Here is a 27921-nt window from a genome sequence, read left to right on the forward strand (position 1 = left end):
ACACACATGGCAAAAAGAACTAGGTAAGGTCACAATACTCATTTTTTGGTCAAGACTAATCAAGGTAGGTGGGTTTCTTAATTTTTATTTTAAAATTAGTTTCAGCACCTTCATATTTTGTCCCTCGTGTCCATCTCCTCACTCCCCAGGTGAATGCCCTTTTCTAATCACCTCAGTCCTCCTAAGGCCAGGCCACCAGCACTGCCAAAGCCCTGCTCCTGCTGAGGGACCTGGGCTCCAGTTCTTCCCCACAGCTGAGCCAGACTGGAGAGTGGAGTCTTCACCCTGGGAGGCACGTAAGGGAGCAGCAGAAAGCGCAAGATTCGGCAGGCCCACTAGGGGTAAAACTGCAGTGAGAACAACACATCACCCTTGTCCACAGCTCAGAGACAAAGCTCAGGGAAAGCACGAGGGACTAATGACCAATAATTGTTATTAACTGACAGCATGAGAGTATTTTCTAGGAAGCTTGGTTTTAAAAAAAAAAGTACTGGTCACAGCAGGGTTAGCAGAGAAAGCAATACTACTTCACTTTTTTATTTCAACCTTAATAACCTAAGGCGAAGAAAAAGAACACATAATTAGTTAGAGGCATGAATATGACAAATTTTTTATTTCAAAGTCTCAAATTTTGACCAGCATAGCACCACTGACACGGGTGCCCTGATAGAACTTTATGATTTGGTCACCAGAAATGATTACGCCAAGCTATAATTAAGGCCAACCAATCAAATCCAGGGACCCAATACCAGTTAAAATTCAGGTAGAAACTACCAATTTGTAGAACCCCTGGGACTGGTTTTCCAGGGAACCTCTGAATTATTTTTAAGTGCTACAGCATGTACGAGGACACTGGCTCACAGGCTTGCTTCTCACACGGAGGAACTGATTGACTAAGAGGTAGATGAGAGATTCCAGATTCCACTTAGCAGTGGCGAGGCAGGGCTCCAGCCGCTGTGTCAGAGATAGGCCCCGAAGCAAGTCCACTTAAGCTGGAGCTCAGGTGAGGGGGCAGCTTCCTGGCACCTCCTCCTCAAGGTGGAAGGGGGAGGAAGGCTGCCACTGCTCTCCTGGTGCCACCGATTCCTCTTCCCAAGCCAGGAAGGGCCTCTCTCGTTCTCCACGCTGACCCACCTGCCTCCCAGGGTTAATCTCACGAGTCACTGGTCCCCACAGAGGGGTGGATGTGGAGCCTCCTCACATCAAGTCAGAACATGACTGCTAACAATTTGCCACACACAACTGAACTTCACAGGTGATCCCATAGCCTCCACCATCTCCCCCACATCTGCTGAAAGGAGAGGAATCAGAGGTTTCCCTTTTGGTTTTCCTCCCTGGGAATCAGTTCATAGGAGATGCTAAGCGATGAACATTGTAAGTTTATCCACAGACAGATGTGTAACTGCATACACTAGATTAAGAGGAGAAAACACTCGCTGATTGCCTTTTTTTCTAAACAAAGGTAGGAACTGAAGGATTTCACTCAATTATGCACAGTGGCTTGTGTCTAAAAAAGCTGTATAAAAAATGAACTCATGTTCATGCATGAATTAAACTGACTTCATGAGCTCTATAGAGACACATTAACCTGTGCTGTTCCCCTGGAAGCTCATGAGCCAGGGCTTAGCCTAACAGCTGCTGCCAAAAGCCCCAATGGCACAGGGTCAGAAGACCACAGGTGGGGCTGGGGAAGAGAAGCAGTGGGGTCCAGGGAGGCCCAGGGCAGTCACCCACATGTCTCCTCAAACTGTCTCAGATGCTGCTTGGTGACTTCTATGCTCTGGGCTGCCCAACCCGCTTATATTTACCCATGAATACTGCTGCATTTGGATTTCAAACATTCAGTATTGGGTTGGGGCAACAACAAAAGTTCAGGGTCTGTACTTTAAAACGGCAGTATAGACCAGTAATAAAACCCCACGATGGAGGGGGGTTGATTTCACTTTTGGTTAGTTTTTACCTGAAAACAGTAACCTAGGCCAGGGAAGGATGCCATATGTGGCATGAGTGTGAAGAAGTGAAGCAGACAACGGGTTTGTCGTTGGGTGAGATGTGTCAGGCTGGACCAGCCCCCGAAATCTGCACGGAACAAAGGGTAAATGTGCCATAAAAAATCTCACTAAACAAGACTCCACACCATCAGAACAAAGACAAACACTAGCTCTTTTCTGACTTCCAAACATGGAACTGTAACATATGTAACACAAGTTGGTTAAAATACTGCTAAAACAGCACATACAGAAACAATACCTTACTTGTTGCTCCCTATAAGTACATACTCCTTTTACAACTTTGTTTTTAAAACCAGGAAAAATTGTTAAAACATCTGTCTAACAAACAGTGATGTTTTCAAAAGTATATATACACCTAATAGTCCAGAGAATGCTTGCTCTGGACCCAGTGTCAGCACCATCAAAGTGCAGTGTCTGTGACTGCAAATCAGACAAAAATAAAAAATACAGTACTTTCTGAAGCCTAGGACTAGCTCATGATAAACTTTAAAGCATTTTTGGCAGACAGGCATGTCCTCAAGGGCCTTCCTTTTAGACAGGCACAAAGTTGCCACTGGTTACACATAAGTGCATCTTGCATCACTGTACAGGTATATAATCTCATCAGAAGGTATATAGGAAATTTAATTAAATGCTTCAGAGTTTTACAAAAATTGCTAAAAAAACTTTTTTGCACTTGAATTTTTAATTGTCAAATGTGCCACTTTTAATGACATCGATTCCAAAGTACTTTCTGACTGCATTACTCAACCCTAAGGAAGAACTTGGTTTCGGGGATTGGATCCCTTCTCTGAAAGCGTACATTTCACTGAGAAATGTCAGCACAAGCACTACACCTATTAATTCTCCACTTATTAGTCATCAAAATTTGCATGAACCATTCGCAGCCTGAAGCCTCAAACCCAACGGCATTAACCACCAACCAAAAGAGATTTTAGTTTAGGTCCTGATACTGGCCTCAGCATTACCTCAAGTGGTCGGGTTAGAGCAAAGTGCTGGGAAGGTTGCTGCTCTGCCACCGCAGGCAGGTGGTCTTCGAGTGTTTGTACAGGTGGCTGGACTGACTGAACCTCTTGCCGCACTTCAGGCAGGCGTAGGGTTTTTCACCTGTGTGAACACGGATGTGCTTCTTGCAATCTGTCAAGGTCAGGAAAGTCTTGCAGCAGATTTTGCAGGCATACTTGCGAGCCCCCTCTACGACTAAGACGTTGTGCTCCGATAAGGCCTTCTTGCACTTTGACAGGACGTCAGCAGATGCCCTCGTCAACTGCGGGGGGCCGGGCTGCGAAGGGTGGCCATTTTCAAATGAGGATGTGGCTGCGTTCATCATTAGCTGGGAACTGGCAGAGTTCTCTGGGATCTGTGAGCTCCTGACAGACGTTACCACTGGCATTTTGGGAGCTATGCGGCGGTAGTATGGAAAGTTACTGGCTCCACCTCTAGGGGAGCCCATCATTACCCTGGAGAAGGAGGAATGCAACCCCAAACCAGACCTGGAAAAATCCATCCCAAACTGTTCTCCTCCTTGGTAGCCTGAGGTCTGCACACATGGCAGGCCCATCACTTCCTGCATAGGCCTGACGAAGTGGGCATCTGTGGGCTCGCTGAACGGGTTCTCCACGTGAGAGCCAGGGGCTGAGGAGGGCCCGCCTGCAGGCCCAGCCTCTGGACTCAACAAATAAGGGGCCTCCCCCTCCAGCCTGCAGTCACTAGTGGTGTTTGGGATATTATCGTCATTGTTCTGATTTGCACTAAAGTTACTTCCTCTGCTCTTGTTAAGAAAATTTGAAATGCTAAAAGTGGATTTATGTTCTAGGTTATTTGTGACTTCCAAAATATGGATGTCTCCTACCCGGTCAGTGCTAGACTGGGGATCTGAAAAACTCCGGTCGCTGCTCTCGGGGCTGAGGTCTATCTTCTCGGCACTGACCACCACTCCCTCCACCTCCACCGATTCGCTGCCTTCCGCTTGGGAGGTCACGTCGCTTACTTCATCCTGAGGCTCAGGAGAGCTCAGGGGCTCAGATTTAACCACCACTCTCATGTGCTCCTTCTCACCAAGGCCAGCCTCAGGGTTTTCGCACTGAAAACCACTTTTCTCAGTTGTGGCTTCCTGCTCAAAACTAGCCTCGACCTGAGTGGCGCGGGAGGCCATGGAGAGCTGGGTCACGTTGCCGGCGCTGTTGTCGGACTGGCTGGGCACCTGGGCATCTTCTTGAGCACCAAAGGGCCGGTCAAACATGATGGCGCTGTCGTCCTGCGTGTCGGTCAGCCCATCAGGTTTAGGGTTATCCACGATCTTCAGAGAATCCGGTGAAAAGAACTCCTCCCGAGAATGAACCCCCGGCCCATTCTCTGGCGTAACGTCGGAGATGGCAGACTCATCCAGGGCAGGTCGGAGCCGCTGTCTGGCCCGCTCCTCTGCAGACTGCTTGCGCTTATGCAGGCGTCTCATGGGGAAGGGTGTCCGCTGGTCCAGGTTACTGCGCATCGAGGAGCTCATGGGGGCCGGCTGCTCCTCGCCACTCTGGCTGGAATTGAGGGCTGAGCTCACAATGCTCAGTCCCAGCTGCTGCAGCATGAAGGAGCGCTGCATGCGGGCACTCTGCTCCTGAACGCGCTCACTGGGGGGAGACATGGGCAGCGTCCTTGTCGTTAGATAATGTTTACATGCCTTAACAACAGAGTTCAAGTGCAGGTGAGAGGCTGCCAATAAGACATCCATAACATTGCTCTCCCCCAGCATGAGCGTGGAGGTATACATCATGTCAATCAGTGCGGCAAAGGCCTCCGCTGTCACTACCTCGCTATCCAGCTGGATCATGTTCATGGTCTGATCTCCCTCTGCCACAGAGAACAGGGCTCGGAAATGTGTACTGCATGCTGCTAGTACCGAGCGGTGGGCTTTGAAATGTCTGTTCCCCACTACAATGACACAATCACAGAGCTGGCCGTGAAGTCTCTGGTAGTTCAGCTGCTGGAAGATCTGTTCAAAGTGGCCAGGAAAATCCATGATCCTATAAAAAAAGAAAGAAAGCGTGAAGATGCAGAAGAGCTTAAGTCAAAGAGCACAGAGGGTGCGACGACAAGAGAGACATGGGGACTTCCCTGGCGGTCCAGTGGTTAAGACTTCGCCTTCCAATGCAGGGGGTGCGGGTTCGATCCCTGGTCGGGGAGCTAAGATCCCACATGCCTCTCATCCAAAACACCAAAACATAAAACAGAAGCAATGTTGTAACAAATTCAATAAACACTAAAAAAATGGTCCACATCAAAAAAAAAATATTAAAAAAAAAGAGAGAGGCATGAATGGCCAAGCTTGGACCTTTCAAAGCTCGTGATGTTTTTGATGGTGGGCACGCAGACTAAACACCTGTCCAATAAGGAGCAAATGCTGATTCGGCTAACAGCCCTTGAAGCCTGCACACACACACAGATCAGCTACTGGCTGTTTACAGCCTCCCCTTCACCCTTACATGACCCACTTATAACACTTATTAGGGTCCATGTTAGAAAAGACCAGTGTGTGGGTGATGCAACATCTATACCTGAGAAGTCAGAGTTCTGCATTCCCTGAGGACAATAAATAAACTCCAAGAAATTATAAAGAGCCTTTTAGCAACCTTAAATAAATAAGGGCAAATCAGTATTAGTGGGGAAGATTTCCAGTTATAGATGGTAGTAGATTGCACTCATGCATTTACCCTCTCCACCCCTAAAGTTTTTTGCTTTTGTTGTTGTTTTAAAGGTAAAAACGCACAAGGGAAAAAAGAATGGGAAAGAAATATCAATAGCATTTGGGGAGCTGGTGAGCAGGTAAACGAATGCATGCTGACTTAGCATACCCAGAAAGCTGAATCCTAAACTGGCAGTGGCTAAAACAACCTGACATATGTAAGCCCCCACCCACCCAGAGGCTCAGAACTGGCTGCCAAGGTGCCAGGGGAAGTGTAGTGAAGATGATGTCAAGACAAGGGGACTGGCTGGAAGTCTATTCGATAAAAAAATAATCTAATGGAAGTTCCACACCTGTGGCACAGAAAAGGTAAAGCTATAGAGAGAGAGAGTAGATTATCGGTTATCTGGGACTAGGGTTGGGCTCGGGGCAGGACTGCAAGTGGGAAGAGGGACTTTTGGGGGCATGATGGAAAGGTTCTAAAATTGGGTTATGATGATTACACATCAAATTCTCTAAAAATATTTGAACTGCACACTTAAAACAAGGAATTTTATGGTATGTACATAGACCTCAATAAAGCTCAATAAATTAAACTTCAAAAAAAATAATGGACAAAGAAAAACAAGAGATGAACAAGCTCCAAAACCATCTGCTCAGACTCCATTTTGACCTGTAGGGCTTCTATACAGCCAACCCAACCGACTGCTTAGAACATCACATGTATCTTTGATGATACTAAGGAATTACTAGGTTTTTCTCCCCCTTAGGTGTGATAATGGCATTCTGATTTTTTTTTTTCAAAAGAGTAGTTTTTAAAGAGATAACATACTGAAATACTTACAGATGAAATGACATGATGTCTAGCATTTGCTTCAAAAGCTTATTTTTTGTACATTTGAAATTTTTTATAAATGTTAAAATTAAAAAAGGGAATAAAGAAGAGACCGCATGGACTATGGGTGGATCACTTTCCAAACCGAGTTTGGAATCATTACATATCTGTACATTTTCATCTCCTGGACTCATCAGAAACAAGAACTTGCTTGTCCTCTCCTAAGAAACTGCTACACTTCCTAGGAACTACATGACTGCTGATTCAAAGTCTAACTCCTTGACTAGTACTCATGACACACTCTCATTGTGTGGTTAGAAAACAGGGTCAATAACCCCCGAAGTGGTGCTGCTCTGTGCCTTCTGCCCACAGACTCTGTAGAAGCTGAAGGAGCCACAAAGTTTAAAACTCTGTTTTATCCTCTCCAGCAAAGGAACCTCTGGTCCTCTGGGAGGGAGTGAGGCAGAATCTAATGGTTACACCCCAGGATACAAACACATGCAGACAGACAGTCATGCCTGGCACTAGAGATAAAATGATCAACAAGACAGATCCGATCTCTGCCCTCAGGGGCGACAGACTAATCAACATTCAAATACAATAAAGTATTGCAAGTGCTATGGTAGGAAGTACAAGGTGCTACAGGAGACAAAGAAAGGGCGCCTGCCTCTGACAGGGGTTGGGGGAGGGGGTGTGGAAAGCCTCTTCGGGAAAGAAGCCCCGAAGTCCCCTGCTGGGCTTGGGTGGCTGAACCGGAGAAACTCTGTACTCAGGATGGGAGGCTGGGACGAGCTGCTACACCCACAACTGGAGCATGAAGTTAAAGTCCGAACTAGAAGGTAAGACGTTCCCCCCACCCCACCCACCAACAGAAGACTAGCAGCCCAGGGTTCATATACCCAGGGAATCCCTCCAACAGACCACTTGGGTCCCCATCAAACTTCCCTACAGTGAAGCCCACCAGTCCTCAAGGCCCATTCACTCAGCTTCCAATCGGTCAGGTAGAAGCACCACAAACTGGAGGGGAAAAATCCCTAATACTGAAACCGAGTGCGGCTCTATGGGGCTCCCAGGCACAGAGGCCTTTTTGTCCCCTGTTTCTTGTAGGCAAAACTCCAGCCTCCATTACCTTCCCTGAGTTCCAAAGGGCAAACTGAACAGTTGCTAATCAAGGGAGGAGCAGGCAAGAAACCACCTGAGGCAAGATTAAAGGGACCAGAGAAGCTCTTCGAGATTAGGAGATGAACCATCTGAGACCCTGCACACATCCTAATCTTGTCAGCAACCCCATCCTTTTGAAACTCTGCAAAAGAAGAATGCAAGACTGTTACTGGCTTCGTCCTTATTGCATACCCCTGACCATGAGCCCCGACTATAAGACCTCTCCCTATTCCCCAGGGAGGGGAGCACAGTTCTTGAGGTGCTAGCCTACTGCGTTCCCTCTTTGCCTGGCCAAGAATAAAGCCACTCTCTTTCTCCTCCATAACTGTCTCAGTATTTCTGTACAGCAACGGTGCACAGACAGCCAAGATTTTGGCAACAACATGAAAGAGCCCTAAACAAAAAGGCATCTGGAAGAAACAGAACTAAGGGCGAAAAACACCTATAATTAACATCCTCAGAGAGCTAAGATACGATATCCATGAAACAAGAAGAGAATGTTTTAAATTTTTTTTGAAAAGAAATATTCCAGAAACCAAAAAAATTATTGGAAGTTTAAAACTGCAAAAAAAATTTTAAGTTACTAGAAGGGTTGGAAGATAATATGGCTGAGGAAATATCACAGACAAGGCAAAGGAGAAAAAAAAGTGAATGAACAAGAGAAAAAAAGAATTAACTAATTAATGAAGCCCAAAGTCTGAATACAAAAAGAGAAAAGACAGAAAATGGGGAGAATGATAAACAACAAAGAATAATTCCCAGAACTGAAGAAGTTACTTATTCACACTAAAAAGGTCCACCAAGTGCTCAGCAATATGAATGAACAAATCCCCACACCTGGCTCATTACAGTGACATTTTAAAACACCTGGGATAAAGATCTGGAAAGTTTGAAGTGGGGGGAGTTAACAAAGAATCAGGAATAAAACTGGCATTAGACTTCTCAAAAGCGATACTGGAAGGTAAAAGGTTCCTTTAAAATTCTCTGAGAAAATTATTTCCAACTTAGACCATACCCAGCCAAACATCAATTATGAAGGGAGACTAAGGCATTTTCCAGACAAGCAAGAACCCAAAAGTCTACGTCCCACATATCCTTTCTCAGGAAGCTATTAAAGCTTGTGCTTCAGGAAGCTGGGAATAAACCAAGAAAAGGAAGATGAAGAATATAGGAATTGGAGACCCATCCTAGAAAACAGGCAAAGAGAATTTGAAAGATGATGCTGAAGCCCAAAATGAGAGCTAGGCAGCAGGACTGGGGAGCAGACTGGAGCAGGAAGATGAGGGACTCCAAGGAGTTCCCCACGGGAAAAAAAGGAATGGAGAGATCACATGACATAGTTGAGAGCGCTAAGAAGTTAACAGTTCCATAAAAATGTGAAGATAGGTCATAAAAAAAACAAGAAGAATTCTGAAAGGGAGTTATTAACTCCAGGAAGAATACATGGTTGTTTAGTTGCCGTACCCTATGTGTTTTGTTTACAGAGTCATAATAATGTGAACACAGAGCCAAATTTGAGATACTGGAAGGGTAAGGGAAGGCCAATACGTGTGGGGGGGGGGGAGGGGGGAGGCAGAGGAGAAGTGGTGTAAGAAAGTTAAATTCTCACCTTCCTTATTAGTCAAGAAATGCTGTCTGAAATACTCCCTCAAGAAATAGTAATATAAGAATGCTGTTTGGAAATACAGAATTCAGTAGCAGACGAAACAACTAAAACAAGTGAAAGTGGTTGCCTCTAAGGAGGGGGAATTTGGAGGGGAAAAATGGGGGACAGAAGACTGCTAGTTTTTTAGCTCTAAACCTTATGGAACTATGTGGCTTCTAAAATATAAATACATACATATATTAACTTTTATAAAATGATTTTTTTGGGGTTTTTTTTTTTGGCCACACCACGTGGCTTGTGGGATCTTAGTTCCCTGACCAGGGATTCAACCCGCGCCCTCAGCAGTAAAAGCACAAAGTCCTAACCACTGGACCGCCAGGGAATTCCCAATATTAAATGAAATTTTAAAAAACATGGTAGATCCTTGACATTCTAAAGGCATACACCCTGAGATCTTTGCACATCTCCAAATTCACAAGTACCATTATGGCACTTCACAGGGATTACTGCAAGCAGAAGGCCACATGGATGGCAAGCTGCGCACCAGGCTTGCCCACTTGCTTTCGTGGCCCAGCCCTACAGAGCAGGCCAAGTCATGACTGAGTGAAATGACAAGTGACCACAGAACACACACCTTCAAGATCCCTGGGAAATAACAAAAATGACAAACTCTAAATCCATAAAAACCAAAGGTCTACAGTGCCAGCTCAGAGTATTAAGCACAGGCCTTTGCTGTACCTGGAAAGTTACAAATGGATGGTAAAATGCCTCAAAGCAGGGGCCACATGTTGGCCTATTCTTTTACCTCCTGTGTTTTTTCAGCCTTTGAAGAGTTTCCAACAACAAAATACATCACTAAAACACGTACTTTCCTGCTGCCCCCTTCTTGCTTTATCAAGATTCCCTGCCAGGAGTGAAGGGCCAACAATGGCGAGTAGCAGCACATGCGCCCCTGACCCCACCCAATCAATCAGGGACCACAGAGCTCAAGGCTTTGGGGAGATTAGACAAAATGCAATTATTGCTCACAAGTCTATAACCCCCGACTTGGAAAGTAAACACGTATACTAGTAAGTGTCAAGTTCCAAGGAGGCTATTATTTTATAGCGGTAACAGGGAAGAAACATTCTGATTCTAGAAACAAAAGAAATAAAACAAGGAGTTGTCTCAGGAAGCTGTACCAGCCTCAGAGTCACCCTGAGAACTAAGAGACCATGTCAACTGGAGCCTTGTTAGGTTAAAGCAAGCAGCACCAGGCACTGAGATTATTGCTTTCTCTCCTACTGTGGAGACTGGAACCAATGTTGTAGAACTGTTGCAGTGCTGACAGTAGTAGTAATAATAAAACAATAGTGACTACTGTTAGAGAGTCTTCTATGTGCTAGTCATTGTGTTAAGTACTTTTTATTTATATTATCTCTAATCTCCAAAACAACCTTGCCAGGTAGGGCTTACTATTCTGACTTAACAGATGAGGGGAACATAAAAGACTAACTTCCCAAATAAATGGTATTTTAATGGAGCATACCAATTTGAAAGGATAATGATATTCTGTCCAATGCCCTTCTTCTTCAACAAGCAGCAGAAATATTATCATCTGAGGAAAAACAGCCTCCTTATTTTTTGTAATGTCAGTTATCTTGAGTATTAGAGAAACCACCACTCTTTTCCACAAAAGGTCATTCACTAAAATGTCAAACTCCTAATATTCAATCCCCCTTTCTATAGAAAGGGCATAAGTAGCAAGGAAATTGTGGTCTCAAAAGCACCATTTTGAGGAGATTCCCAGGGCCCAGAAACCTATGAGAAGAGACTACTGAGGTAGCTAAACATGACCCCAACAAAAACAGAGGTTTAAATAATGTTGCAAAATAGGTAAACAGTCCATATAACTTCCTGTCATCCTAGAGATTGTCAGCCCTACACTAGATGCCCTGACACAGTCCTTGAGATCAACTCAAGTTCTCCAGGCTCTTCTCAAAACACTTTAGGGATGCCTGAAATGTCCTGCTATGCCTTATTGTCAGGCCTTCATCAGGGCAGTACAAAGGCTAAGGATTCCTTTCTTCTTAAGGGGCTCTGGAAGTTGTGAAACTAAATGGTGACATTAGAGATGATCATCAAAACCTGGAGAAACAGGGCTTCCCTGGGGGCGCAGTGGTTGAGAATCTGCCTGCCAATGCAGGGAACACGGGTTCGAGCCCTGGTCTGGGAAGATCCCACATGCCGCGGAGCAACTAGGCCCGTGAGCCACAATTACTGAGCCTGCGCCTCTGGAGCCTGTGCTCCGCAACAAGAGAGGCCGCGATAGTGAGAGGTCCGCGCACCGCGATGAAGAGTGGTCCCCACTTGCCGCAACTAGAGAAAGCCCTCACACAGAAATGAAGACCCAACACAGCCATAAAATAAAAATAAATTAAAAAAATTTAAAAAAAGAGGATGCATTTAAAAAAAAAAAAAAACCTGGAGAAACACTTACTCTCTAAGTTAGTAACTGTGTTGAATTATCTGTTTAGACATAACTCCAAACTAATTTCTCCTTAACGGCAATATTCTTTCATCTCAGTATCATTTAATCAGTCAATTTCTGATCATTTAGATTAGCAATAGAAATCAAATCCACTAATATAAAAGCTCATTTTAGCCACAAAACTGGCCAATTAGATTATTCAACTGTTCCTTCCAATATATCCAGAGTGTCAGAAAACACTTCAGGATAAGTCAGAGCCCTTAACTGGATACAATCAGTCCACTCAACTGATTTAAGGAGAAAGGGATTTATGGTAAAAAGATGTTAGGAAGCTCGCAAAATCTCCAGGAGGGTGGGAGAGTGATACTGGAATGCCCCAGAGCACCCAACCACATCGTGGAAATCGTTACTGCCACTACTACCTCTACTTTCCATGGATCCTGCTCTGGATTAGCTGCCCAGAAGAGAGCTGCCATTGCACCTTCTAGACCAGCACAGTCCAATACAACTTCCTACAATGACAGAAATCAACAGCATAGTTGCTATGCTGTCCACTAGTCACATGTGTTTACTGAGCACTTGAAATGTGGCTAGTGTGACTGAGGAAATGAACTTTTAATTTTATTTAATTTTAATTAATTTAATGTCTACTGGATTGGACAGAGTAGTTCTAAATGCTCAGTATTGTTCCATATTGCTCACATCTGCATCCAGACCCCACTCAGGTACCTACGACCAAGGGAACCTAGTTCTCACATCTGCCCTGTAATGATGATTCTACCTTGGGAAATGGGACCCACAATTTGCAGGCTCTCCAAATGGAAAGGTGGGGGTGTTCAAAAGACTGGGGGCTTCCCTGATGGCGCAGTGGTTGAGAATCTGCCTGCCAATGCGGGGGACATGGGTTCGAGCCCTGGTCTGGGAAGATCCCACATGCCGTGTAGCAACTAGGCCCGTAAGCCACAATTACTGAGCCTGTGCGTCTGGAGCGTGTGCTTCGCAACAAGAGAGGCCGCGATAGTGAGGCCTGCGCACCGCGATGAAGAGTGGCCCCCGCTCGCCGCAACTAGAGAAAGCCCTCACACAGAAACAAGACCCAACACAGCCAAAAATAAATAAATAAAATTAAATTAAAAAAAAAAAAACTTTAAAAAAAAAAGACTGGACAGCTGCCAGTGACAAACGGCCACTGTAACATTCCTCTGACAGTTAGAGCCCCTCCCCACGTATGTGATGTGCAGATGGCTTTGGAAATGCATAGCTTTTTTGGGCGAGAGGTGATCATCCCGAAAGTGAAAGAGAGAACCAAAATAACAGAAGGCCAAAGAGCTGGTATTGTAGCACACGTGCACTGGCAGTGCAGACATCTTCAACTAGCATTTATTGAGCCCTTCCATAGGCTGTGATGAGGAACTAGGGTAAATTTTTTAAAGCTCTAGGGAATTTAAAACAGAACATTTAAAAACACTTGTTTGTTAATTAATTTTTAAATAAAAATAAACAATTACAGGGACTTCCCTGGTGGCGCAGTGGTTAAGAATCTGCCTGCCAATGCAGGTGACATGGGTTCAAGCCCTGGTCCGGGAAGATCCCACATGCCATGGAGCAACTAAGCCCGTGCACCACAACTGCTGAGCCCGCGCGCCTAGAGTCCGTGCTCTGCAACAAGAGAAGCCACTGCAATGAGAAGCCCACGCACCACAAGAAGAGTAGCCCCCACTCGCCGCAACTAGAGAAAGCCCACGCGCAGCAATAAACACCCAATGCAGCCAAAAATAAATAATAATCAATTAATTAAAAAAAAAGACCCAACGCAGCCAAAAATAAATTTTTAAAAAATAAAATAAAAATAAACAATTACATGTTAACTTTTATGAAAAATAACTATACTCCCCCCCAAAAAGAATAATGAGAAGAGTGGCACTGTTTTACATTTTTGCATTAACAGAAGATAGCTGGATTCTCATATTTGCTTCTGCATTCAGGATTTTGCAATATCATACATGAGTGTACACTCATGAAAGAATGAGAGTGAAAAAAGCAAATAAGTCTTTATATCAACATGAAAATAGCTTTGACCTCATAGACTCCTTGAAAAACTCTCAGAGGTCCCTATGGGTCCTTGGAGTATACTTTGAGAATAGCTGATCTAATGAAAATTCTAACTATACTGGGGGATGGAGGAATGGGGAGTGTGCATTGAAATGCACAGAGCAAAACCAGTAGAATCATAAGGAGAAATTAACAAACTCATAAAAAACAAAATTCTTATCTCTAACCAAGGGGAAGTCAATAGATAATGCCTAAACTGAAAAATTAAGAAGCTCCAAGCATGGCTTTTCACATATGTATATAAATATCAAAAGAATTAGCTAAGAGTTGAAAGTGGGAGTCTTGGGGAAGAGAAATGGGGAGGAGGGAGGCCAGGGCCTGGTATTTATCTTAAAAATCTTGTGGAACCGTTTGATTCCTTAAGTGATGTGTACTTAGCAAACTACATATATATCTTTGGTAAAATTTCTTTTTAAAAATCTAAAAAGAGAGCCTGAAGAGACCATAACTGGCCCCCACCGCCACGCGCACAATTAGAAAGAGCTGCCAAAGAATTACTTCTCCCCTGAAGAGGCATCAGCACCAAGTAGTTTTACAGGAAGTATCTATTGAATGCTATGGAAAAGATAATTCCTATATTATTTAAACCATTTTAGGATAGAAAGCTTCCTATGATGCAATTTTTTTTTTTTAAATAAATAAACTTATTTATTTATTTATTTATTTATTTTTGGTTGTGTTGGGTCTTCGTTTCTGTGCGAGGGCTTTCCCTAGTTGCGGCGAGCGGGGGCCACTCTTCATCGCGGTGCGCTGGCCTCTCACCATTGCGGCCTCTCCTGTTGCAGAGCACAGGCTCCAGACGCGCAGGCTCAGTAGTTGTGGCTCACGGGCCCAGTTGCTCCGCGGCATGTGGGATCTTCCCAGACCAGGGCTTGAACCCGTGTCCCCTGCATTGGCAGGCGGATTCTCAACCACTGCACCACCAGGGAAGCCCTGCAATTTTAAATATTGATAAATAGCTATTATATCACATGCCAGGCAATGAAATTAAATACTGTAAATATTGGGACTTCTCTGGTGGTCCAGTGGTTAAGACTCGGTGCTCCCAATGCAGGGGGCATGGGTTTGATCCCTGGTCGGGGAACTAGGATCCTGCATGCCACATGGCGTGGCAGGGAAAATAAATAAATAAATAAATATTGACCAATCTTTCTGAATGGACTGGTGAGGATCGGTTATATATAGTGAAGGGCAACCTACTGCTGTGAGTGTACTGACTGACTTTTAAGAGACGCTATTTAATATCCAGTAACAAGGGACTTCCCTGGTGGTCCAGTGGTAAAGAATCCACCTTACAATGCAGCAGATGAGGGTTCGATCCCTGGTCAGGGAACTAAGATCCCACATGCCGTGGGGCAACTAAACCCTTGCACCACAACTACTGAGCCCGTGCGCCTCAACAAGAGAGCCTGTGTGCCACAAACTACAGAGCCCACGCGCCCTGGAGCCTGTGCACCACAACTAGAGAGACAAAACCTGCACGCCACAACTAGAGGGAAGCCCACGTGCCGCAACAAAAGATCCTGCATGCTGCAACTAAGACCTGACACAGCCAAAAAAAAAAAAAAAAAAAAATCCAGTAACACGTGCATAACTCAATTAAGGTAAAAATGGAGCCATGAGTTAAATGAAACGAGAAATGCAGCTGACTCACTAATGTGATTGTTAATATATGTTCTGGCCATCCCAAAGTGCCACAAGTCAGTATTCCAAGAATGAACTGGAAACAGTAGGGCATTACTGTGATGCCCCAAAGTGATTCCAAAGACTATGAATATGAAAAAGGCTTAGTGTCATACTGTCTTAGGTAGGGTTTCCCACAAGCAGACCCTAACAGAAGGATTCAAGTACATCTGACTTATCAAGGAAGTGCTGCCAGGAGAAACTGGGAATGGGAAGCAGTAGAGAGAAGCAGCAGTGGCCAAGCAAGGGAGCCATCTGGGGCAAAATCCCAGCTTTAGCCTGGTCCAGCAGGGGAACTCTGGAGTATAAGTAACTTGAGTTTGAGCCGTCTCAAGGCAAGGGAACTGGTCTTTCACAGCCCTTGCGTTAGTCAGTCAACAACTAAGAACCTCTCCAGGGAGACGGAGAACTCAAGCTCTCTGGGCCTATGCACAAAGTCAGTCACTCAAAGATAGTCCTCAAAAGAGTCACAGACACAAGCCATTAGAAGCAAAGATTCACTCAAAGCTGCATAACTGGTGCACAGAAGCGGTAAAAAGGATCAAGGGGATCTGGTCAGGGCACAGACAGTATCTGCTATGTATACTTGGTGATACTAAAGAATAAAGTGCTATGTAACCATATGGATAAACAGATGACACTGTCTGTTAGTAAAGGATATTTTTGTAAATATACTTAATATGTTTTATCCCCAATCCCCCACTGCTGTCCCCAAACTATTATTAGGTCAATGAGAAATCCCAATTCCTTTCTTTGATTCTAAGAGGCCACTTAGCATTAAGAGGCCCCATTGTAGTAAAAGTTAGTAATCACTGTTTTAACAAGTCATTAACAAAATAATTTACCATAACATACTTTCTCAATTGAGTTTTCTGGGATAACTAAAGAAATTTAATTAATTTGGGTATTAAAATACAGCTAACTGTAGTTATGATGGTCTGTCAGTTAAGGCCTTGTACACAACCAACAGCACTCAACTCTGGTTTACTTGAATGAAAGCCATCTGAGAGCTCAAAGACTTGGGAGGCTGAAGAACCAGACAGCAGGAGCTTGGAAGGGCTAGGAAGCAAAATCCACAATCACATTGGTACAGTAGGAAGCGTCTCCTTGGGCTACCGCCCCTGAAATAAATGGTTCCCTCAGTTATGGACATCACATGCTCAAGATTCAAAGTTCCAGGGAGAGCTTCTAATATAGCTGAACTTAGGGACCCACCCACCCTAGCTGTGATTGTGCTGGGGAAGAAAGAGGAAGGATCTATTTTTCCTTCTGTGGTGGAAGCCTGGTTGCTGATTTATCCACCTAACAAGATTATACATGAAGGGGATGGAGATAATTCACAACTAAGAAATCAGAGTGCTATTAGGAAGGGAGAAAGAATGCTGGAGAGCTTTTTGGTGATACTATGTGATAGATTAGGCAACAAAGAAACTGGTCAATATAAGGACAACCCAAGAACTGGCATAGCCTAATTTATATTTCATGTTCTTTATAAAAACTGGTCACTTGAAATAAGGCAATGTGTATAGCAGATTGCATTTTCCAAGTTGGCTAGCCACATGAAGATCTCCCATACTGCATGTTTTCTTACAATCTGACATCGACACTCCTCTCATGAAGAGGTGGGGGTCTATGTCCACTCCCCTTGAAGCCAGGCAAGTCTATGACTATGGCAAAAGTTACACTATGTGACTACTTGTGAGCTAGGTCATAAAAGGTGACACCGCTTTCACCTGGTCTTTTTGGCTTCCTCTTAGAACCCAAAAACCATTCTGTGAGGAAGCCCAGCTGAAATCTAGTTGACAGTCAACACGTGCCTCCAGACATGACTTCAAGTTAACTTCAGCCCCACTCACAATCTGACTACATAACAGACCCTAAGAGAGAATCAGCTAGCTGAGCCCAGTCAACCCCTAGAACTCTTAGAGATAATAATAAAATGCTTTTTGTTGTTTTAAGCCATTAAGCTTTCAAGTGATTTGTTACATAGCAATAAATAACTGAAACAATGTAAAACTTGTTAACATTGCCCCACAAATCAATATTCAAATACTATATCCAAGGGACACCTTTTTTTTTTTTTTCTTTTGGTCTGTCTACTAATGTCTTTGGGGTAAATCACTTTCTACCCATTCTTAGTCCAGCTGGAACAGTTGAGACTGCCCCCAAACCTCTGAGTTCCAGATGATCTTCGGTTCCTCCTGCTGATCTAGAGAGGCCTGGCTAATTTCTTAACCACTTCCCTTGATCACAGTGATTGTTTCAGAGATGGATATGTGACCCAAGCCATGGCAATTAGAGTCTGCCCTGGGGACTTTTGCTGATACCATCAAGAAAGAATCTCCTGCGTGCTCGCTTCTGCACCACACATGCTAAAATTTGAACCATAAAGAGAAGATTAGCATGGCCCCTGCGCAAGGATGACAAGCAAATTCATGAAATATTCCGTATTTTTCACTCACTGGGATCCTTATCAATGCCAGTGTTACAGGAGAGAAATGATGGATTGACTGTTTCAAAAGAGAGAGCGAGAGAATAGAATAGAATAGATATTCTCTTCACCCAGATTGCAAGCTGTGAGAGAGATGTAAGTCTAACACTGATGGTGGCAATTTTTGCCTATCTGAGAATGAAGCCAACAAAGAAGGAAGCAATACCAAAGACAATGTCCTGATGACATCAAGACCCTGGGATCCAGCCATGACTGTAGTTAGCATGACGCTAGGACTTTCTATTGCATGAGCCAACGAATTCCCCTTTTACTTTAACCTGGTTCATGCTGGATCTCTGTCACACAGTGAAGTTCAAATCGCAATCTTAAAAAAATCTAAACAACATGGCTATCTTGAAACGGTTTAGGATCTAGAAAGGGTATTTTTAAAATTCAGTTAGTTTGAGAGGTATGAAATGTGTCACTCTCCACTGTGATGGAAGGGAATCATGAATCAAGATCATGGTTATTCAAAACTCACAAGCATCTCTAGCAAACTCAGAGATCCAGTCTAAAAGCTATAAAAGAGCTCATGCTGAGAAGATAAGTGTTTTACCAAAAGCTGCCTGCCTGAAGCCTTCAAACCAAGGAAAAAAGCTTCAGGTCTCTCTTTTTTTTTTTTAATAATTTTTTTAAAAATTTATTTATTTATTTTTGGCTGCATTGGGTCTTCGTTGCTGCACGCGGGCTTTCTCTAGTTGCAGTGGGTGGGGGCTACGCTTCGTTGCGGGGCGCGGGCTTCTCATTGCGGTGGCTTCTCTTGTTGCAGAGCACGGGCTCTAGGCACACGGGCTTCAGCAGTTGTGGCTCACGGGCTCTAGAGCGCAGGCTCAGTAGTTGTGGCACACGGGCTTAGTTGCTCCGCGGCATGTGGGATCTTCCCGGACCAGGGCTCGAACTCGTGTCCCTTGCATTGGCAGGCAGATTCTCAACCACTGTGCCACCAGGGAAGCCCCAGGTCTCTTTAAAAGATTTCAAAATGTGACTATGAGTGTATATGGCAGGAGGATATACAGCAAGTAATCTATCAATTTGTAACTTTGTCTGACCCAAAGCAAATGTACACTACAATATTTGTTATGCAGGAACAGAGTTTTAGAAATTTCCAAACTAAATATAATTAAGAAAATACACTTATACCACTGCTTATTACATTAACATGAATAATCAAGAGTTGACTGTTTCCTCAATAGATTTACTTTCCTAATAGTGTTTTACTTAGATTAATAAAAAAGTTCATTTGTGTTCTAGGGGAACAAGCCAGTTAATAGCACATTTTAAACTGTTTGACTTATATACTGACCTACCCACATGCTTTACAATAATATACTTAGTTCATAAAGAAATGTACACCCATACTCAAACATCATCTACAACATATCAAGTGATTTGCTGCTGGTCTGCCAGGCAGGACCTGCAAGGCTACACCTGCAAGAAGCATCTTAACGTTCTAAGAACTCTTAACGTTCAATATACCTAATCTAGATAAAACCCTAGCAGAAAAATAACTAAACAGAACTTTTCCTCCACTTGTAGAGATGACGTAACTGAAAATAAATGTAAGAGAACAAAACTAGGCAAAGTCCCAGTCAAGCAGGCTAGGATTTTTGATGGGGTTCCAAGTCCTGGAGTCCTAGAACATTCATCCATATTCTGGTCTGACCAACTAAGTGGGACTAGGTAGGCACACAGGCGCCCAAGGTTAACCCCAGCTACCACGTCTGTCAGCATGACTAATTTTTATAGTCTCTCTGGTTCTGCTGTGTCAGGGCAGCTCAGAAATTGGACAGATTAAGTGTATTAAAAAGGAAATCAGGACTTCCCTGGTGGTCCAGCGGTAAAGAATCTGCCTTACAATGCAGGGGACGTGGGTTTGATCCCTGGTCAGGGAACTAAGATTCCACATGCTGCGGGGCAACTAAGCCCACGAGCCACAACTACTGAGCTCGAGCACCTCAACTAGAGAGCCCACGGTGCCCTGGAGCCTGCACGCCACAACTAGAGAAAGAAAACCCGCACGCCACAACTAGAGAGAAGCCCACGTGCTGCAACGAAAGATCCTGCATGCCGCAACTAAGACCCGACACAGCCAAAAATAAATAAAATAAATAAATAATAAATCTTAAAAAAAAAAAAAAAAAGGAAATCCATCAATGACTAAAAGCGAGCATGACTGGGGATGTCAAGCTAACGCCAGAAGTCCTTACCATCTCACCCTACCCTCCAGCTCTCCCACTTTACCAGCTTGTTTTCCAGTTCAAAATTCCTAGGGCTGGACTTCCCTGGTGGTGCAGTGGTTAAGAATCCGCCTGCCAATGCAGGGGACACGGGTTTAAGCCCTGGTCTAGGAAGATCCCATATGCCGTGGAGCAACTAAGCCTGTGCGCCACAGCTACTGAGCCTGTGCTCTAGAGCCCACGAGCCACAACTACTGAGCCTGCATGACACAACTACTGAAGCCTGCGTGCCTAGAGCCCATGCTCCACAACAAGAGAAGCCACAGCAATGAGAAGCCCGCTCGCCGCAACTAGAGAAAGCCCGTGCACAGCAACAAAGACCCAACACAGCCAAAATAAATAAATACATAAATTTCTTTTAAAAATTTCCTAGGGATTAGCTGACCTAAAACTTCGTAATTCAGTTTGAATAAGAAAAGTTATTAGTGCCCTACTTATATTCTAGTGCAAAGTCAAAATGCTTCTACTAAAACTTCCTGTTGACTCCAGGGACTATGTTTTCCCTCTCTCTTCCAAAGTGCCTGATATACAACTCAGTAAATTATCTTGAATGAATTTTGTATTTAGTTGAAATGTAACACCATATTACCCAACAGTCATTTTTCTGAAAGTCACAACTATCCCTACAATCAGCCAAAAGCCAGAAAGAAAAAGTCTCAGAATATCCAAAATAAAGGTCCAAGCCTATGTATGAAAGATTTCCTCATAGGAAAGTACCTCAAGCCCTCACATAGTCTTTTTCTTAATAATTATTTTTTTAATTAATTAATTAATTAAGCTGCAAAAAGAGACAGCTGACCCACTAAGGGAGAAAAGGGGCCCAGCAGCACGTACTGGGGCTATTAGCCCTAAATTTTCACATATATAGAAAGTGCATGTATGTGGAATCTCTTTCTTTTTTTGTTTTGTTTCAGTTTCGGGGGGTTGTTGTTTTTTGTTTGTTTTTGGCCGCACTGCGTGGCTTGCAGGATCTTAGTTTCCCAACCAGGGACTGAACCTGGGCCCTTGGCAGTGAAAGCACGGCGTCCTAAACACTGGATCGCCAGGGAATTCCCTGCAATCTCATTCTTTAAAAATATAGGATAAATGGGACTTTAGCGTAAAGGCAGCCTTCGATTTATACATATACTGTGCTACTCAAGTTTGCAAAATAAATCACTTAGCATTTTCTCAGCAATATTACCTTACAAGACCACTCACAAAATATGCCTTTAACCTGTTACTATGTTAGCAAACAGGTCAAAGCACCTGTGCAGTGTAAGTAACACTGCACCACACCTACCACTATACTTCAATTAGTTGGATGAAAGGGTTGAATGCCTACTAAGAGCGAGGTCCTGTAGGTATTTTACATGTATTCTCTCTTATGGATGATGATCAAGCCGTGACTGTCTTCCCCATGCCTAGGGCCAACATCACCCAACTAGTACAGCAAGTGAAGGATAAGAGATATGATCCTAGGTCCATCCACAAAACACTTTGCAGTAATGGGAGTAGCCCCCAGGAAGACATGGGCCCGGTGGCTGATGACAGGATATTCAGAGGAGAGACAGTAAGCAATTACTAGTGTGAGCAAAGGCTAGGAATAAGGATTAGGCAATTGGAGGGAGTAAGGGGATGAAGCTGAAAAGCAGGGTCAGGGTCAAGGATTGGAACTGAGTGAAAAGACAGGTGTGTAAAATAACAGCTAAGGGAGTGAAAATTAGAGCAAGGATTCTGGAAGAGCTGGCAGGAGGGGCTTTTCTTCTGTTTTCTTCCTCAAATCCTCCCTTATTACCAATGCCACACGCCACCACCACCACAGACCACACTGCCAAGCCTTCACCAGTGCTAACACACCCCAGTTTAGAAGGTCAGCAAGATGCAAGATAAGCTTTGCCTTCTCCTCCCACTGCTCCTTACCACTGGCTCCTCCCAACCCTGCCTTCCATGAAGCTGGTGCCAAACAAGAATCAGGGAGCAGAGCCTTGGGGAGAAGAGGGGCTGGGTGACAGAATGCATTCCTGGTGGCAGGATCACCTGTAATAAGGGGAAGATCTTGGTCTGCCCAAACCTGTCAGGGAGGTGGTCAGCCAAGGTGGTGGCCCACCAGCAGAATGCTGATAGTGGGCATGCCCAAGACAGTCAGTTACATGAGAGTCTGACAGCACTGCACTTCAACTTCAAAATAATTTATGACAAACTTCACTGCTTTATCCTATTTAAAACTTTACACTTGCACTGAAACTGTTCTAGAAATTTCCCTGTCTCAGGTATTTTCCTAAAACTTAAAATGACTAGCCAGCCAGCTGATTGTCCAGATAAAAGAACATCTGTAGCCACTTAACGCTCTAAAGAGCATACAAACTTCACAAAGGTACCCAAAAATCTATAGAAACCATCCATCAATGGCTTCTTTTAGCTGTTTATATATTTGAGACTATAATTTAACATCTGTTTTAAAAGTCTAAATATATTTTCCCTCTATTATTTAGAAAATGTTGCCTGACACCCATCCCAGTTGCCTCCACCACACACAACCTTTTCAGCAATTTTTAAAAATAGCTTTTATTGCCTTGCACCCCTGACAGATCAAGATACATATTTCTTAAGGAAAAAAACTAAACTTTTATCAAGAAGAAAGCCATGCTGAAGCATTGGAGACACAATTATTAATGGTGCCTTTCCAGGAGAGAAGATGAAAAATGGATTTAATTCATTTCTTATACCTAGTTTACTTTCAAAGTAGTATATTCCTTCACTTCTGAATCATTTATCAAATCAATAGTGTTCAGCAAGTGACTGATACTTCACCTGCTGAGCTGCTTTTGACATTCTACTCAAAATAAAATACAGTGTATGTTACTACATGTGTTTAGATTTTTGTACCATCTGTACATTCCTCTCAAAACTGAACCCCAAAACAGTGGGTTTTCTTCTCCCTGTCCTCCTTCCTCATATCCTCTCTGTAGACTAAAACAGAAGGACTTGTATTTCAAAGACCTTCAAAATTGAAGGTCTTATATTTTTAGAGGAAGGCAGCTGAGTAGATTTAAATTATAACTAATTTAGATGTACTGAAAAATCAATTACACCAAGTTAACAACATCATGTACAGAAGAAAGGGGGGAACAATTCACCCTAATCATTTTAAACTTAAGAAGCTGGAAATAAAGCATTTGTAAACTGTTATCAAGTATACAAAGTAACAAAACACCAAGTACAGTTTCCAAAAAGCAGACCCAGCACTCAATCATCCTTTAAAATTTGTCAAAGAAACAAAACAGTTCGTTAATTCCCCTCTGGATAAGGAAAAAATATTACTTCCAATAGGATTCCTTTCAATAGCAAACTTTCTTCAGAGTGCAGATTTGGAAAATTAATTGCTTACAATTAACAACGAATTAGTTGGATACAAAAGTCTTTTAATTGTACCAAGTTTCATTAAATCTAAGATGCCAGTGATTATCAAGTGCAATACTATCTCATGTAACATTGGGGAGGAAAAACAATGCCAATTAAGCTATGGTATAATGCTTACTTATGGCATCCTGTCCTCAAGATTAAAATGTGAACAAAATGTGGTTTAGAATCAAGGAAATACTGGAACCTTAAACTTATCATTCAAGTATGTTAGAATATCACAAGGAAAATTATCTACAGATAAAATAATCTTAGATACTAAGACAGTAATCTATCTATACTACAATAAAATGTCAGTACTCCAACACAGTTCCTAATCTGAGCTGTCAGAAAGATAAATCAAAGCTTTTAGTAAATAGATGTATAATTAATCAAATGAAAGGCACCTCCCAAAATTGGAATCTGGAGATTAAAAGCCACTATTCAGTAATGAAAATGATGAAAACAACTGTAAGAACAATAGTTCACTCAGAAACAGCTGGTCTTTTAGCATGAGTTCACTTCATACTTAAACAAAAGGTGCCGTGTAGTGTTACATTCCATCCCACCTGCTACACTAACAAAATGTGGCTCTACCAGACAACATCCATATTTGAGAAATGTTAAGTACAGTAAAAGAGAACTCATATGCTTAAAACTGACAAACAGGAAAAGTATTTGTTTACAACAAATTTATATTAAAAAAATAAAAGTTGAAGACTAACATGGAATCAATACCTTGGGTTTTTCTTTTTCCTTTCCAAGGAGAAACTGAGGCAGATTCAAGATTCTGTGTCAGCACTACAGCAAACTTTGTCATTTCTCACTGTACACAAGCTATTTTTAAGTCTTACCCATGCTAAAGAACTCCAATTCAACATAATTCATGCTAAATACTTTAAATACTAAACATTTACATGCATTTTGTATCCAAGTGATTTTTTTTTTAATAACTTCAACTACTTGTGATAGTCTTACGACAAAGTCTCTTTTGAGAGCACTGACCCCTAAGCTTAGGAAAACACCCCACTCTAAGATGCTTTTCTTCCAAATCTTATCTCTTTCAGAATTTTGCTAGACACCTCAAATAGGCAGAATACAGCTTGCCAGTATCCCCAGCTAACTATACCATGTTTTGACACAACTTTTAGGAGAAAAAAAGCAAATCAAGAAAACATGCTTACTTCAGGACTCTTTAAAAAGTCCTGGTTCATTTACTTAGCAAAACGCAAGAGCCCGGAACAGGTCCTCAACCAGTTAGTCTTACCTGGCAGGTCACCAAGCCGACAGTGATGGTGAGGCCAGTCTTCCCAAGTTTCCTGGGATTTCCAGAGGGGACTAAAGTAATAGTAGGAGGCTTTCCCTTGGTTTAGGGGCTTTTCTCTGAAATTCTCTCTCTCCTCTCCCCATCTGGTCTTTTTCCCCTGCCGCTAATCTTTTAGCTTATCAACCTCACCACCAAAATCACAACACTGAATGCACTTTCTCCAGAAAACGGTGAGGCACCCAGCCCACCTTTTTAAAATTATCTAAGGCACAACAGCCCCTACAAGGATAACAAATCATCAGTGATGTCTAAGGCACAGCATTCTCTTCAACCTCTAAAGAAAGATCCTAATGTATGTAATATCTTCTACCTACTACAACTGAAAAGTATATGAACATATTTCGGAAATATTTCTCCTTCAGTTCTCGAAGGTGAAGGGTTTCTTACTTCCATTCATTAAAATTAACCAGAACCCAACCATACTACTTAGTACTCAAGATTTCACTGCGCCTTTACCTAAAATTTTTCCTCCAAACTAAATATTTAGGATTTGTGTCCTATTCAGAAATTAGCTTCCACAGTACCCTCCACGATGCCAGAATGCACACTGACTTAACAAACGACCTTTTCTGGAAGAGAAGAAAAACTAACCTTCGACCCCCCTTAACTCACTGCCTAAGGTTAGTATTTAAGTATAAATCTGCATGTCCTCCAAACAAGGGGAGGAGGGCGGAAGGCTGTTCTTACCACTGCATCCCCCACAGCTCCTAGCACGAAACCTGGAAGCAGAGGCCATTCAATAATAGCCTATAAACAGTGTAGTGCTCTGATAAGTTGGGGCATTCCAAAACACTGGCTCCACCCCTCCAAGGGTCAGCCTCCGGTTCCCGATTCCAGACCGCCTCGGCCTTGCTCTGGTGTAAATGAAACCTCGTCGCTCAAAGAGACCCAGGATGGGGGCGAGAGAGCCACCCGACCCCATCACGCAGATCCTCTATTCACCCCGCCAGGCTGTTGGTCCCAAGCCTTCCCCACCCGATCCCAGTAACCAACGTCGCCGGCCCGCAGATCCGAGGGGGCAAGAGCCCCAGCCCCACCGGCCGGACAGACAGCCTGGCGTCGGGACACGGGGGACGCCTGCGCAGAAGAACACGCCTTCCACCCGCCTGGCCCCTCCGTTCCGAGGGTAACAATACCACCTCAGAAAGACTGACAAGGTAGGCGGGGGTGGGGGGATGGAGGGGAACCGGTATGCGTCTGCGCGCTCCCCGCCGCCTGGACGAGACCCTGCTCGCGCCGCCCACCCAGCTCCCCCAGAGCTCAACCGTCTCCACGTGAGCGCGCCCGCGCGCGCCACCACGGCTGGCGCTGACAGGGTTGCCTCACCTGAGCCGGACTCCGCCCCCCTTCTCGCTGGAGGAGGCGGTGATCCTTCTCCGATCGGACCCGACAGTGTCGGAGGAGGCGGGAACGTCCAGGCTGGCGCCCCAGTGATGGGATTTCCTCCCCCTTCCGCCCACCCCGCCTCTCGTCCCCCGGCTGCTTCACCCCGTTCGCCGCCGCACTCTGAGAATACCGCGGCAGCTGCCCACAGTAAACGGAAGTGACGCAACACGAGATCACCTACTCCACGCCTTTCCTCCTCCCCTCCGGCCGCGCTACAGCCAATCAGAAGCGGAGGGGGCGGGGCCAGGGTAGATGCGCCGCCAGCCGGCGCGCGGAATCCGGCGGAATTTACTCGGCCCCGGAACACTGACCAATCCGCGGTCCCAGGAGCCTCGCTGTGTTTACTACCGAGCGAATCCGTGAGCCCTGCAACCAATCACCGTATGCCTTACAACACGTAAAACTGTTATCAAACGCCTTTTAAGGCGGGATTTATCACTAAGCGGCTCTAGGTTTGGACTACAGAAAAGCGACTGTGTGTCGAAGCCAATCCAGACCCGCTGTGGTGGAGGCCAGCTGGTTATCCGCCTCATTCTACCAGTCAGAACTACGACTGCCTGAGGTCTGAGCCAGGTGTGAGGCGAGCCCGCGAGGTAGTGTGTCCCACCGCTGGTTGCACCTGAAGGATTTCCCCACCCTCACGGCGCCCGGCTCCCTCTTCGGTGACACCGGCCTCCTTCTCCAATGCGAATTCCGTTCGCGGGACCCACACACTCGCCGGGTCCGAGGTTGAGTACCCACCTCGTAGGCTTTGGAAAAAAATAAAATTCCAAGACGCTGTTTAGGTTGAATTAAGCCAAAATCCAGGCTAAAGACGCTGAACCGAAAATGCCATCCATCTGACGGCAGTTGGGTCCGACACCGCTCCACGTCCAGTCCCGGTGGCGGCGTCTCCAAGGGCTGGGGCCTGAGAAGTCTGGCACTTTGCTCCGCATTCCGTGCCGCAGGTCTAATAAGCGTGCAGTCTCCAGAACCAGTCTTCCAATGAACAGAATTGGAAACGTGGAAGAGTCGCGGACTTCGGTGGGACAGTGTCAGAAAAGAGCAAGGTCCGTGCGGCTCCCGGGCTCCCAGGTGCACGCTCGGACGGAGAGCCCGAACCCTGAGGTACACCGGCCCCTGCACCTCCGACGGCAGAAAGAAGCCCTCCTTCCCCAGGTGAAGAGGAGACAAGGAAGTCCGTAAGGGGCCTTCCGCGGCGGGAGCTGTCGGGAGCTCGGCGTGGCTCCGGAGACAAAGGCAGGCAGGGGAACGCAGTTCGGTTCTTTTTTTGGGGGTGGGGGAAGACTATTTTTAAAAGGGAACACCCCACTTCTTCAGAGCTCAACACCCAGTTATCATTAGAGCTTATCCATCCCTTCAGACCATACACGTTGGAAGTGTTGTCCTTGCAATATTGGGGTTGGGGTTTTTTTCTTTAAGGTCTCAACGAAGTCTGATGGTGAATTGTGTGCATTAAGATTCCCTGACATTTTATAGCCCTTGCACGTATTTTACTCTCAGATTGGGCTGCTTAAAAAAAAAAAAAGGAATGCTGACAGTAA

The 27921-nt window shown here is 44.4% G+C and overlaps 1 protein-coding gene and 1 non-coding gene across 4 annotated transcripts; one reads left to right on the forward strand and one right to left on the reverse strand.

Annotated features, from left to right (window-relative positions):
• Nucleotides 1-39: 39 nt before the first annotated feature.
• On the reverse strand, nt 40-27614 carry ZBTB5 (zinc finger and BTB domain containing 5). 3 transcript variants are annotated; one of them, XM_036855175.1, is made up of 2 exons: nt 2981-5166; nt 40-2079 (listed from the first exon to the last, which is right to left on the reverse strand). In XM_036855175.1, the coding sequence occupies exon 1, from the start codon at nt 5023-5025 to the stop codon at nt 2995-2997; it is 2031 nt and encodes a 676-aa protein (XP_036711070.1). In that variant the 5' UTR covers nt 5026-5166; the 3' UTR covers nt 40-2079; nt 2981-2994. The 3 variants fall into 3 exon arrangements, with proteins under 3 accessions (XP_036711070.1, XP_036711068.1, XP_036711069.1); XM_036855173.1 differs by lacking the exon at nt 40-2079 and adding an exon at nt 26318-27614 and having other exon boundaries at nt 2621-5029; XM_036855174.1 differs by lacking the exon at nt 40-2079 and adding an exon at nt 24932-25092 and having other exon boundaries at nt 2679-5029.
• LOC118897624 lies at nt 17904-18010 on the forward strand. The gene has a single exon (XR_005020511.1). It is a non-coding gene; the product is annotated as a U6 spliceosomal RNA (small nuclear RNA).
• Nucleotides 27615-27921: the final 307 nt, after the last annotated feature.

This window comes from Balaenoptera musculus, chromosome 6 (assembly GCF_009873245.2).
Source record: "Balaenoptera musculus isolate JJ_BM4_2016_0621 chromosome 6, mBalMus1.pri.v3, whole genome shotgun sequence".
In the NCBI taxonomy this organism is placed as follows: Eukaryota; Metazoa; Chordata; class Mammalia; order Artiodactyla; family Balaenopteridae; genus Balaenoptera; species Balaenoptera musculus.

Bases quoted from the DNA above. Each gene is read 5' to 3' on its own strand.
- ZBTB5 (XM_036855175.1), bottom strand. From the start codon at position 5,025: ATGGATTTTCCTGGCCACTTTGAACAGATCTTCCAGCAGCTGAACTAC.